Source organism: Carlito syrichta, unplaced genomic scaffold (genome assembly GCF_000164805.1).
Source record: "Carlito syrichta isolate Samal-C Ts95f unplaced genomic scaffold, Tarsius_syrichta-2.0.1 Scaffold304400, whole genome shotgun sequence".
Lineage (NCBI taxonomy): Eukaryota > Metazoa > Chordata > Mammalia > Primates > Tarsiidae > Carlito > Carlito syrichta.
In genome coordinates, this window is record NW_007248496.1 from 324381 (window position 1) to 338827 (window position 14447).

General features: G+C 38.4%; 1 protein-coding gene across 1 annotated transcript in view; it reads right to left on the minus strand.

Moving 5' to 3' along the window:
• Positions 1-13432, minus strand: part of ADIPOR2 (adiponectin receptor 2) — a 48095-nt gene extending 34663 nt beyond the window's left edge. Inside the window, exon 1 of the mRNA XM_008059852.2 lies at positions 13180-13432. Coding sequence (XP_008058043.1) covers positions 13180-13350 — 171 coding nt within the window. The 5' untranslated portion in view covers positions 13351-13432. The remainder of the gene's footprint in view (positions 1-13179) is intronic.
• Positions 13433-14447: the final 1015 nt, after the last annotated feature.

Below are 14447 nucleotides of genomic sequence, written 5' to 3' on the forward strand. Positions count from 1 at the left end.
ATACATGGATAGCCGGGCTCGGTGGCTCAGCCAGACAAACTGGTATAGCTATAAAAAACAGTTTGGTAGTTTCTCAAAATGTTAAACATAGAGTTAACATACAACCCCCCTAAAAAAATCTCTCCTGAGCATATACTCGAGATAAATGAAAACATATGTCTACACCAAAACTTGTACATGAATGATAACAGCAACATTCACAACAGCTAAAAAAACAAAAATAACCCAAGTGTCCATCACCTGATTGCAGGATAAATAAAAGATAGTACAATAAGTCCTTGTCCACAGGGAATATGTTCTAAAACCTGAAAATTGCAGACAGTGCTGAACCCCATATATTCTATGCATATATGCCAATGATGAAGTTTAATTTACAAATTAGTTACAGTAAGAGATTAACAATAACTAGCAATAAAATAGAACAACTGTAGGAATATACTGCAGCCGGGCTCGGTGGCTCAGCCTGTAAGTAATCCCGCACCTTTGGGAGGCTGAGGTGAGTGGATTGCCTGAGCCCGCGGGTTTGAGACCCGCCTGGGCAACTTGGCGAGACCTCGTCTCTACAATAAATAAAAAAATCAGCCGGGGGACATGGTAGCGCACGCCTGTAATTCCGGCTACTCGGAAGGTTGAGGCGGAAGGATCGCAGGAGCCCAGCAGGCGAGGCTGCGGTGGCCGGAAGCGGCCACTGCACTCTAGTCTGGGCGACAGAGTGAGACTCCAACTCAAAAAAAAAAGAATATACTGCAATAAAATCTATGTGAACGTGGTCTTTCTTTCTCCCTCAAAATGTCCTAGTGGACTGTACTCATCCTCCTTGTGACCTGCTGATCTTGCAACCAAGGTGGCTATCAATGGGCAAGTAGTGACCAATGGGCGAGTAGCATCTACAGCATGGACACGCTGAACACAAGGATGATCTTCATCCTGGGTGGGGATAAAAGGGCAGCATGGCACAAGATTTCATCACACTACTCAGAATGCCCTGAAATTTAAAACTTATTGTTTATTTCTGGAATTTTCCATTCAATATTTTCAGGCCATGATTGACCACTGGTAACAAACCACAGAATAAGAAAGTGCAAATAAAGGAGGACACCAGACATTCATACAACAGAATATTATTTAGTCACAAAAGGAATGAAGTATGGATACATGCTATACAACAGATGAACCTTAAAAAATTATGCTAAATAAAAAAACACCATATATTGTATTATCCTATTTATTTTAAAAGTCCAAAACAAGTAAAGCCATAGAGACAGAAAGTAAGCTAGAGGTTGCCTAGGGTTGGGGGGGTAACAGCAAATGGATAAAGAAGTTTCCTTCGGGGATGAAGGAAACATTCAAAGGTTAGATTAGAGCATCAGTTGCACAACTCTGTAACTATACAAAACCACTGAGTTGTACACTTTAAATGGGTTAATTTTATAATATGTAAAATAGCTCAATAAAAATGGTTTTTAAAAGCATCAACTATGATTAAATATACTGTTTCCTTTAACAAACAGCAAAATAAATCTAACCCTATTTCCCTAACAGTACTCAGAGGACGTGCAAAGCACGTTCCTGAGACTTTTTTACTATATTAACTATTCAATATATTAACTATTTTAAATAAAATAAAACTATTACTTTAGGCACTGGTTTGTTTTCTTTTGTTTTCTTGAGTCAAGATCTCACTCTGTTGCCCAGGCTGGAGTACAGTGGCACAATCACGGCTTACTACAGCCTCACCTCTTGGGCTTAGGTAATCCTTCCACTACAGCTCCAGAGTAGCCGGGACGCCACCATGTGCGGCTTATTTTTTTATTTTTTGTTGACACGAGGACTTGCTATGTTGCCCAGGCTGGTTTCAAACTCCTGGGCTCAAGCAACCCTCCTGCTTTGGCCTCCCAAAATGCTAGGATTACAGGCATGAGTGACCACATCTGGCCTTAGACACTGGTTTCTAAAAAGTAATGAGCATCTTAGTCACCTGTGAAACTTTAATACACACACACCCGGAACCCAAAGATTCTGATTCAGTAGGTCTGGAATGAAATTCCAGCATTTGTATTTGTTTTCTTTAAAGGATCATAGTGATCAGATGAGTACTTCTAATAGATTCTTCAATTTAAAGAAACCTGGTGGCAAATAAACACTTGTACAAAAAGATATGGGACTCAGCACTCCGTAAAGCACACAGTAACCCTAAACTTAATTTTATAAATTCAGAGTTTCACTTAACTTCTTTTAAATTTAAGGAAATAAGGCGAGGCGCAGTGGCTCACGTCTATAATCCCAGCCGAGGATTGGAGAGGCCGAGGTGAGAGGATTGCCTGAGCCCACAGGTTTGAGACCAGCCTGGGCAACTTGATGAGACTTCATCTCTACAATAAATCAAAAAATTAGGTAGGCACAGTAGTGCATGTTTGTAGTTCCAGCTACTTGGAAGGTTGAGGCAGAGTACCTGAACCCAGCAGGTCGAGGCTGTAGTGACCATGAGCATGCACTACAGCCTGGGCGACAGAGTGAGACTCCAACTCAAAAAAAAGAAAGAAAGAAAATAAGACACCCCTATTGCCTTTCCTATTACACTTTTATCCTTATGCATGACTGGCATCTGAAACAACACAAGAAACCCTAAAAGCTCTTGTCATATTTTAAACAAAGCCTAACTAATTAATATATGTAAATTAGCCGGGCTCGGTGGCTCAGCCTGTAATCCCACGCCTTTGGGAGGCTGAGGTGAGTGGACTGACTGAGCCCGTGGGTTAGAGACCCGCCTGGGCAGCTTGGCGAGACCTCATCTCTACAATAAATCAAAAAATCAGCCGGGCGTGGTGGCACACGCCTGTAGTTCCGGCTACTTGGAAGGCTGAGGCGGAAGGATTGCCGGAGCCCAGCAGGTCGAGGCTGCAGTGGCCGGAAGCAGCCACTGCACTCCAGTCTGGGCAACAGAGTGAGACTCCAACTCAAAAAAAAAAAAAAAAATATATATATATATATATGTATATATATGTATATATATACATATATATATGTAAGTTAAGCTCTAGAGCAGAAAGAACACTCAAAGTAAATGATGCAAAATTGTTAGAAATGTAAAAGACAGATATATTCATTTTACTTACTTTCAAAATAAACAGAAAACCCATTAAAAAGTTAAAATGCAGCCAGGTTCGGTGGCTCAGCCTGTAATCCCAGCGCTTTGGGAGGCTGAGGTGAGTGGATTGCCTGAGCCCGCGGGTTCGGGACCCACCTGGGCAGCGGGACCTCATCTCTACAATAAATCAAAAAATCAGCCGGGCATGGTAGCGCACGCCTGTAGTTCCAGCTACTTGGAAGGCTGAGGCGGAAGGATCGCCGGAGCCCAGCAGGTCGAGGCTGCAGTGGCCGTGAGAGGCCACTGCACTCCAGTCTGGGTGACAGAGTGAGACTCCAACTCAAAAAAAAAAAGTTAAAATGCATGTGAGAAGCAAAATTACCCTGGCTTGACCTAACAGAAAACGAGGTGTGCAACAATTCTGACAAAAAAGAAGACCAAATGTTGAATCTAACCTCTAGCCTCAACATAAATACTCTGGGGCAGGATCTGAAATTCAGAAACATCAAATCAATCTGGTATGAGTTCCCATAATGACAGCTTTGTTCAACAGAAAGAGTAGTCAGAAGACTTAGCACATGCTCTCATGTAGTCATATGACCTTGGACAAACTACTATACTAACCTTTCTAGATCTTATGTTCATTCACTTTCAAAAGAAAGCATATCTGTTCTCCCTATTTCACAGTACAATTTTGAGAAGAAAATGAGATAACATCTGTGAAAGTGCTACATACAAATTAGGACATTATTAGAATGACTGAAAAAGATACTCTTCTTGCTAACAGTTCAGATATTTCAACTTCAAAACTGAAAATTACAAGAAATGAATCCTTCCCCCAAATACAAACAAGAAATCAGTACGCAAAACTCTTCGTCACTTGAAAATATTAAGTTAATATTTTGCCTGCAATTTCAGTCTCAAAACTGCAAAGTATTCAATAACTCTATCCCCCCCTCTTTTCTAGCACCCATGTTTAGTACACACTAATCCCAAAATCAGCCACAATGGATAGTAATGTATATAGATTCTCTTATACAAAGAACTTCAACTCCAAAGAGAAACACACATGGGACAAATTTTCATTAAGAACAAAAACACACAATTTCCTCATTGGTAAATTGAGAAAGGTAAACAAAATTATTTCAGAGGGCCTTTACAGGTATAACATTTCACAATCTATGGATCCTCTCCTTAACTCCTCACAGAGAATTTGTTAAAACAGATGAGAATAAAAAATTGTTTTGTTCATACTGCTAACTTTTGGGTTACTTCTAAGACTAAAGAAAAAATCAAATACAGGTTTTCAAGACAATATAATGAGTTCATCCAAAAGGGTTTTTTAAAAATCATATTCATTTAATCATTTTTTAGTGAAATAAAAAACCACAAATATCATCTTTAGAAGACACCACTCTATTCAGAGACGATAGTAAACAAAAATACATAGCACAAGGGGGGACCCAAAAAAATGAAATTTATTTATTAAAAAATGTATACTTATTCTTACATGTTTATACTTCAGTCACCTTCAAAGTACTCTCCCCATTTGATACAGTACACCTATAGATACTTCTCCCACTGCTCAAAACAGTTTTTGAAATCATCAACTTTGATGCCTTTTAGTGCTTCTGTCGTTTTTTGTTTCACCTCTTCCACATCAGCAGAGCATTTCCCTCTGAGGAACTTTTTCATCCAGGGAAACAAAAAAAGTCACTTGGGATGAGATCAGGTAACTAGGGAGGGCAGAGCATGTGGGTCATGCCATCTTGGTCAAAAACTGCTGAACACTCAGTGGGGTGTGGACAGGTGTCCTCAGAAATCATACATCATGAAATGGGCAAACTCGTTGAAAGAATCTCCAAAAACAAATTCCCTGAGGCCAAAAGCAGCCTCTTACAACAATGCTAGCTGGTACACCGATGCAGGAAGGAGCCCGCCCTCTGAAAGATAATTCCTGGTTTTAGGGGGCCTCTTAATAACAACAAATAGAAAGTCAATTAATGTGAATGTGACAAAAGGAACTGGGTAGGCAAATTCTGAACTTTAAAAACATAATTTACTATCTCATAGCTAAAATATAATTATTATTATAAAAAAACTGTTGCCATTTTTAATCTCAAATTGGCTAGTCTGAATTCTTCCAAGTGTGAAAATTCCTTAGATTCCAAAGCACAAGCATCAGCTTTAAAAATAGCTAGACAAAGCCGGGCTCGGTGGCTCAGCCTGTAATCCCGCGCCTTTGGGAGGCTGAGGTGAGTGGATTGCCTGAGCCCGCGGGTTCGAGACCCGCCTGGGCAGCGAGACCTCATCTTTACAATAAATCAAAAAATCAGCTGAGCGTGGTAGCGCATGCCTGTAATTCCAGCTACTTGGAAGGCTGAGGCGGAAGGATCGCCGGAGCCCAGCAGGTCGAGGCTGCGGTGGCCGGGAGCGGCCACTGCACTCCAGTCTGGGCGACAGAGTGAGACTCCAACTCAAAAAAAAAAAAAATAGCTAGACAGTTACTGTCTCCTCAATATCTATCTGCTCTAAGATGTCTAATGAGAATCTCATACTTCCAAAACAGAACTCTTACTTCTCCCCTTTAAACCTGCTTCTCCCTCTCTTTTTACCAATTTCATTTTTAGCTTAGGCCAAAACATCCAACAATCATCCTTGATTCCTCTATTTTCTTCACTCTCCACATCTAATCCATCAGAAAGTCCTTTGATTTGATATCTTAAATATATCCAGAATCCATCCACTTCTCTCTATTTCTGCTGTTACCACTATGCTGCTTCAAGTGACATCATCTCTCACCTATAATATTCAAACAGATTCCTGGTCTCTGTTCTTCTATTCTGTCTTCAAACAATCCATTTCACATCGAGTGATCTTTTTAAAAATATGAATCTCTCCTTCATGTTTAAACACCCCCAGCTGGGCTTGGTGGCTCAGTCTGCAATCCAAGCACTTTGGGAGGCTGAGGTGGGTGGACTGCCTGAGCTAGTGGGTTCGAAACCAGCCCAGGCAGCTTGGCAAGACCTCGTCTCTACAATAAATAAAAAATTATTCATGACCCGCCTGGGCAGCGAGACCTCATCTCTACAATAAATAAAAAAATCAGCCAGGCGTGGTAGCACATGCCTGTAATTCCAGCTACTTGGAAGGCTGAGGCAGAAGGATCTCCGGAGCACAGGTCGAGGCTGCGGCGGCCGGGAGCAGCCACTGCACTCCAGTCTGGGCGACAGAGTGAGACTCCAACTCAAAAAAAAAAAAAAATTAGCCAGGCATGATAGTGCGCAACTGTAGTTATGCCTACTTGGAAGGTTGAGGCGGAAGGACTGCCAGAGCCCAACAGGTTGACGCTGGGGTGGCCGTGAGTGTGTTACTGTACTCCAGCCTGGGCGACAGAGACTCCGACACAAAGAAAAAAAAACACCCCCAAAGGCTGCCTACTTTCCAGGCAATTTTATTAAAATAAAATTTAAATTCCTTTAATAAATCTACATGATCTGTTTCCTGAAGGACCCACTGACCTCATCTCATTTCACTTCTCCCACAAGTTCCTTATGCTCTAAATGCACTGGCCTCTTTTCAGTCCTTTAAAAAAAGAGGAGGGTGGGAGAAAGGAAGAGAGAGGATGACACACAAAGGGAAAAGGGAAAGGAAAGGGCAAAAAGTAGAAGGGAAAGGAGAGAAAGACAGCATATTCTTACCTTTGGACCTCTGCACTACCTTGTTTCCTCTACCTAGAAACACTCCCCATCCCATGTCTTTGCTAGCCTTGTTCCTTATTCAAGCCTCAACTCAAATTCCACTTCTTAGAGAGGCCTTCCTTTACACTATAACTAAAGAATCTCACTAACTGCCCCATTGCTTTAGTACTTTTGTCCTCATAGCACTTATCACTGTTGGTAATTATCTTCCTCATTTGTGTCTGTAAGGTCCTTACTGCCTGTGTCTGCTTCACTGGCACTATGAGGCAAAAATCATGGAGGTCTTACTCATCACCATATTCCTAGCACTTAGAGAGGTACTAGCTCAGAGGAGGCAAACAAGGCCACTGTGTTCCACCATGAAGCACAAATGAAGACAGACTGTTTACATGGGTTATGATTTGATGACATCTCTTGGAGATTTGCAAAATGAAGCCCCTCCCACCTATAAACTGCACTGCTACAATATTTCTATTGCTAAAAAGTGTAACAGTTCTAGATATACAATGTGCTACTGAGGTAGTTAGAATATATCAGGTTTCTCAACCTCAGTACTACTGATATCATCAGCTAGATAATTCTTTTGTGTGGGGACTGTTAGATTTTAAGATGTTTAGTAGCATCCCTGACCTCTACTCACTAGATGCTAGTAGCACAACACCCCTAATTTGTGACAACCAAAAACGTCTCCACACACAGCCAAATGTCTCCTAGGAGTCAAAATTACCTCAAACTGCAAACTACTGAAATACGTTGAAAATAACAACAAAAAAAATTATAGTCATAAGACCTGAATGCCAGTAATTTCATTTACTTGTAAGTTCTATATTACTTAGGCTTTCCCTGTCTCAGATTTCTCATCTCTAACACATAGGAGCTCAACATAACACAGAGTAGCCAGTTCAGCTGTACACACTATTTTGCAACAATCTGAGGAAACCTTTGAATATTTAAACTGTTTTTGTTTCTTAACCCAATGTTCATAATTAGAATTCAGGGCAACAGATAGAAAAAGAAAAGCAAACTTCAAATCTAACTAAAAGCCAAAAGAATTTTCACATAAATTCTCACAATATTCTTATAATATCCATTTAGAAGGTATAACATACACAGTGTTATTACTTTTTTTTTCAGAGAAATTATCGTACTGAAAAGTTTTACAAAGTAATAGGCCAGGAGCAGTGGCTCACACCGGCAATCCTAGAACTGAGGCTGAGGTGAGAGGATTGCCTGAGCCCACAGGTTTGAGACCAGTCTGGGCAACTTGGTGAGACCTCGCCTCTTCAATAAATCAAAAACTTAGCTGGACATGGTGGCGTGCACCTGTAATTCCAGCTATTTGAAAGGCTGAGGTGGAAGGATCACCTGAGCCCAGCAGGTCAAGGTTGCAATGGCCATGAGCATGCCACTGCACTGCAGCCTGGGCAACAGAGTGAAACCAACACACACACACACACACACACACACACACACACACACACAAATAGTCAGGAACTTGATAAACAGATTTTATATCACTGTTCCCAACTGCCCACTCATTTCACTCCTTCCCCACCGAGGAATATAATTCCTTGCAACTATCATTGGACTGGTCACATTCTGCTTTGACCAATGAAACAAAAGCAGATGTAACATGTACCGCATATGAGCAGAAATTTTAAACAAAAATGTGTGATTTGGTTTGGCCTCTGGGACATTTGCAATCTACCATAAGAACATGTCCCAGAATGAGAAGACATGTGGAGCTGACCTGTAGTAGACTAACAACCTAGAGCACTCATTCAATAGGCCTCATGTAATGTGTATGTTTATTGTTGGAAGTCACTGTGCCTTTTGAGCATTTACTTCCTGTGGCAAACACTGACTAACACAGGACTAAGTAAGTTTTTCTGGTACAATAACATTAAAATATTTTCATAACTAAATTTCAGTGTATGTGAAATTATAAGTTGTAATACACATATAAATACTACTTTAGCTTCTGCTTTTTTCCATTTAACATTATTATATAAATTATGAGGTTCAAGACCCGCCTGGGCAGCAAGACCTCATCTCTACAGTAAATCAATAAATCAGCCGGGTGTGGTAGCGCATGCCTGTAATTCCGGCTGCTCGGAAGGCTGAGACGGAAGGATCGCCGGAGCCCAGCAGGTCGAGGCTGCGGTGGCCGGGAGCGGCCACTGCACTCCAGTCTGGGTGACGACAGAGTGAGACTCTAACTCAAAAAAAAAAAAAAAAAAATGAATATTGTTAGACTAAAAAATTACTATCCTCAGTGTCTGCATTGAAGACAGTTAACAATTCAAAATTTACATTTTGATATTTAAAATACCATAGAAATAAGCATGGCATGGATTCCAAATACAAGTAAGTCTACAGAACCCAGGAAAGAGTCTACATAAATCTACAGTTCAAATATAGCAGGCCTTGATGTCTTCCACTTAAAAAAAAAGTATTAACTTTTGTAGTACAAAAATACCTTTAAAAAAACCCCCAATACTATTTACATCTACATATTTGCCACCAGTGGACTTCAAAATGTAGTCATCTAAGAAAAAATGAGCAATAAACTAAAGGTTTTACTGCATTCTAGTTACTATTCTGTATGGAAAACTGGAAGGTTTTTAAATTATTTCAGCTCATATCAAACATACTTGACTTGTAAAAGTTCACTTGTTTGAAATATTTTTTCACATGACTAAGAGTGAACTGCATGGATACTTATCACCTGCAATTCACAAACTGATCTACTCCATGCTTAGCTTCTGTTCCCACCTCTCCACCAAAATAGCTCTATGGATCATGAACACCATGCTGTCAGAACATGGTCATTTTTCTACCCTTGTTATCCTGATCTCTCAAGCAGCACTACATACAACCAACTCACTGCTCCCTCCCTCCTCCTACAAACACTCTCCTGAGTTTACTCCTCTCACTGGTTTATCTTTCCTAGCTTCCTCAACTTGCTTCCTCTCCTTGAAATGCCCTGTGAATGCCGGTGTTCTTCAGACTGAGTCCAAGGGCCCTCCTCTCTTCCTACTCCCCATTCCCTCCCCTCCTTATGTAACCTTAACCATTTCCAAAGTTCTAAATATCACTTATAAGCTGGTACTTCCTAAATGATCTCCACACAGACCTCTCTTTGAAATTCGACATAGACATCTCATAGGCTTTTCATATTTAACATGGCCAACAGAAGCAAACTCTTGATCCACCCACCTAAACCTGCTTCATCTCCAAACTCATCCTCTAGTTTTTCTACTCTCAGAACATGGTATATAACCTCCATCAATTCAGTTATTCACATTATACCTTAAAGTCATTCATTTTACTTCCTTCTCCCTTAACCCATTACATCCAGTACACCAACAAAACTTGTCAACTATACCTCTGCACAGCTCAAATTTATCTACTTCTTGCCAGCTCCACTATCACCATCAACCCAGACTAACCTACTAAAAACCTTGCATAAATTTCTGTAGCATCCTTCTAACTCATCTTCAAGTTTCTCTTTCTAACTGCCTACATACTCTGCTATCTTTACGTAAGAGCCAAAGAGTAATCTTTTGGGAATATACAAAAGATCTTACCACTCTCCTGCTTAAAACTTTTCACTGGCCTCCAAAGCACTTTCTCTATAGCATGGTCTACAAGGACGCTTACCTATACATTTCGTTAACCTTATCTCTTACCATCCTCCCTCTCTACTCATTTACCACACTTGTCAAATATGTCAAGTTCTTTTCAGACTCAGGACCTTTATACACACTACTGCTATTGCTTGAAGTATCTTACACACACTTCCTCTTTTCCTCTTCTCCCCTTTCAATCAGCTTTTACTAATCTTTCAGCTATATAGTCACCCCTAGAAATTGCCAGAGGAATTATTTTCTTCATCACCATCAGTTCTTTAAATTGGATATGAATACAGTTCAGAATATTTCGAAGTATACATTCTGAACATCTTTGAGAACATTTCTTAAAATCAAGAAATTGATAAAATTGTAGAATCCTACCATAACTAGAAGGAAACACAGAGATCATCTATTGTCCTCACATTACATATGAAAAAAAATCCAAGCAAAGTAAATAATTGTCCTGTTCTACAAGGTACAACACAGCCTTCTGACCCTATATTCAGAATCTTGGTCAGCACTCTTCCAATTATGTTTATTACATTAAGATAATCCCAGTCACAGAAAAAAAAAAAATCCTAAAATTCATATGGAACCAAAAAGGACCCCAATAGCTAAAACAATCTTGAGAAAGAAGATCAAAGCTGGAGGTGTTATACATCCTGACTTCAAAAGCTATAGTAATCAAAACAATATGGCACTAGTGTAAAGACAGACATATAGACCAATGAGACAAAATAGAGAGTACAGAAATAAACCCACAAATAGACAGTCAAATGATCTTCAACAAGTGGTGCCAAGACTATACAACAGGAAAACAATAATGACTACAGCAAATGATGTTGAAAAAACTGAATACCCACATGCAAAAAAAAGAAAAGAAAAGAAATTGAACCCTTATCTTACACTATACACAAAAATCAACTCAAAATGGATTAAATACTTCAGAAAGCTCCTACCAAAAAAAATAGGAGAAAGCTTCACAATATTGGTCCTGGCAACAATTTCTTCAATATGCCACCAAAGGCACAGGCAACAAAAGCAAAATTAGACAAATGGAACTCAAACTAAAAAGCTTCTGCACAGCGAATAAAATAATCAACAGAGATAAAAAAGTAACCTATGAAACGGGAGAAAACATTTGTAAATCACATAACTGATAAGCAGTTAAATATGGGGTTAATATCCAAAAAATATAAGCAAGGCATACAACTAAATAACCAAAAAAATAATTTTTGGGTATTTACTCAAAATATTGAAAAGAGAATCTTGAAGAGACATTTGCATGCCTGTATTCAATGTAGCATTAGTCACAATAGTCAAGAGATGGAAATAACTAGATATCCATCAATGGATGAATGGATAAAGAAAATATGGTATACACTTACAATTAATCCTAGGATATGCTACAACATGCATGGATCTTGAAGACCTTATATACTTAGTGAATATAAGGACAAACACGGCAAGATTCTACTTAGATGAGGTAATCAAAATAGTCAAACTCATACATGATAGTTCCCAGAGAAGGAGGAAATGGGAACTTACTATTCAACAAGTATAGAGTTTCAATCCCACAGATGAAAAAGCTCCAAATCTCTGCTGTGCAAAAATGTGCATATAGCTAACAATATTTGTTAGAAGGGTAGATTTCATGCTATATGTTTTCTGCCACAATAAAAAAAGAACAAAAATAATAATAATTCCAGTCATTCATCCAAACCTAATGATACTTCTCATTAGTTGAACAGCAATTGCATTGACAATTGTTTAGGCCTTAACAGCGACGGAGGGCAACTCAGTTTTCTCAGCCTGGTTAGGGACACTTAAACTCTACTATATTATATTGTAAAACAGCAACAAGAATGTTAAGCCTCAAAGGCAGAAGCTAGTTTTTGCTCTAGATATTTGTCCAACTTCTTTTCAAACAGTTTACACTATATCAAACAACATTATACTTTAAATATAATAGTAAGAATTGCATTTCATTTATTACTCATATTTATATACAAAACTGTAAAACTAAAAAATGTCATCAAATAACATAGCTTAAATGTGTATTACTTACTGTATGCATGTAGCTCAGCATTTTTTAGTGCTTTACAATACTAAAATTAACTTCACAACCTGGTAATAGGCACAACCCACAATTTGAGAAACACCGTGCTAGCATTGCAACATCAACACAGGCTACATAATGTAATACTTCCAAAGTACATAGCAAAATATCTGTAACAATGACTTTCAGATGTTGTTCACAAATATTTTCTCTCTTTGCTCTCTAGGTATAGCTGCCTGAAGACTGCTCTTTTCTCTAGGAAGTGAAAGGAAAGATTAAAATCTGCCTTCCATTCTCAGAATTCTACTGACCCCCAAGGTATGCACTACAGATAAAACAATTTCTGGAGAAATAGTTCTAGCATACAATTGGAATTTCTCCTGAAATATTACTGATAACATTATAGCTAAAGTATGGTCAAATTAGAAAGGTTACATGGTAATAAGACCCATGTATTCTCCCTTAAGCAACATAAAGCAGATTAGGTATTATTTTAAACATCAGCAGAAAAAGCATAACTATAAAATAAAATAATATCTGAGCTATTTTTAAAATAAACCTTAAGTTATACTGAAGAAATACAAATGTACTCAGAGTTCCTTCTCAACACTCCCTCCTCGTATGTTATTTTTAATATCCTCCCTCCTGCCATATCTCCACAAATTTTTTGTTTACCATCCTTCCAACTTTACTTACCGTTTTACGATGGGAAGAAAGAACAGATGCCTCTAAAATGGACTCCAAATCTCCTTGGTGGTTGTCATTATCACCTCCCCTTGTACCATCAAGTTGGTGCCCTTTTCTGAGCCTTATGTCTGGCTCTGGAGTCCTACTGCACCCCAATCGGTTTTCTGCTGGCTCGTTCATGGGACACCCAAGACTTTAGTACAAAGCGATCTTTCTGTTCTTTCTTCTTGGGAGAATAAACTTTCAGGATAGTGAGATGACCCTAAGGAGAAGAAAGTTTTGAAAAAATATATTTTGAATAACTCTGCTAAATGAGTGCTGGGGAAAACATCAGCTTTATCATTATATATTCAAAAAACACAACATTCACCAATCATTAATAATAATAAAAGAATAGTGTATTTAAAAAAACAAACAAACCTCTATTTGCTGATAGGGAAGACCACCAAAATCTTTCTTAAATGAAAAAAAGAGGATGCAAGACAACATGTATAATATGTTCCCATTTATGTTACAAAAATATTAACTATGTGTAGAGGTGTGTGTGTGTATGTATGTGTGTGTGTGTGTGTGTGTGTGTGTGTGTGTGTGTATATATATATATATATATGTTAGAAAGGCTACTGGAAAATATTCAAATCATGCTCTTAATATATAAGTACACAGGAAAAACCTAAGGTCTTAAGTGAGAAAAATACTTTACACTTTGTACTGTCTGCATTTTTTTAACCATATAACATATTACTTTTCCAATTAAAAACATATAAAGAATATATACAATTAGAATTTAGAATTAGAAATTAGAATAGGATATATGTAAGTTTATACCTTACAGTTAGGTTTTACATATTCAATTTCATTTAAACATCACAATGACTCTATTGGTTAATTTTATTTTTATTTCACAGATAAGGAAACCAACATTCACCAAAAATTTGTAAGACAAAGTCTGAATTTATACAGCACATATTATTGGTAATTTTTGTATTCAAAATGCTTTGTCTGACTTTTCAACATTTTTTAGTTGTTTTTTTTTTTTTCTTTTAGAATACTGGTGCATTTTTTATTAAAGAAGAGAGTAAAGCTTTTGTAAATATATTTCTCTCACATATACTTCAAAGGTGACGCTGGTCAGCCGCTTCAGAGCTGGGGAGCAAACAGGCCGGCTTTTCGTTGTTTTGAACTCTAACTAGACTCCTCTGGAAGAAACTCAGGACCAGAGCATATTTTTATATCCATGTGGATTCTCAGAAAGTACTATGCACATAAATGTTTAA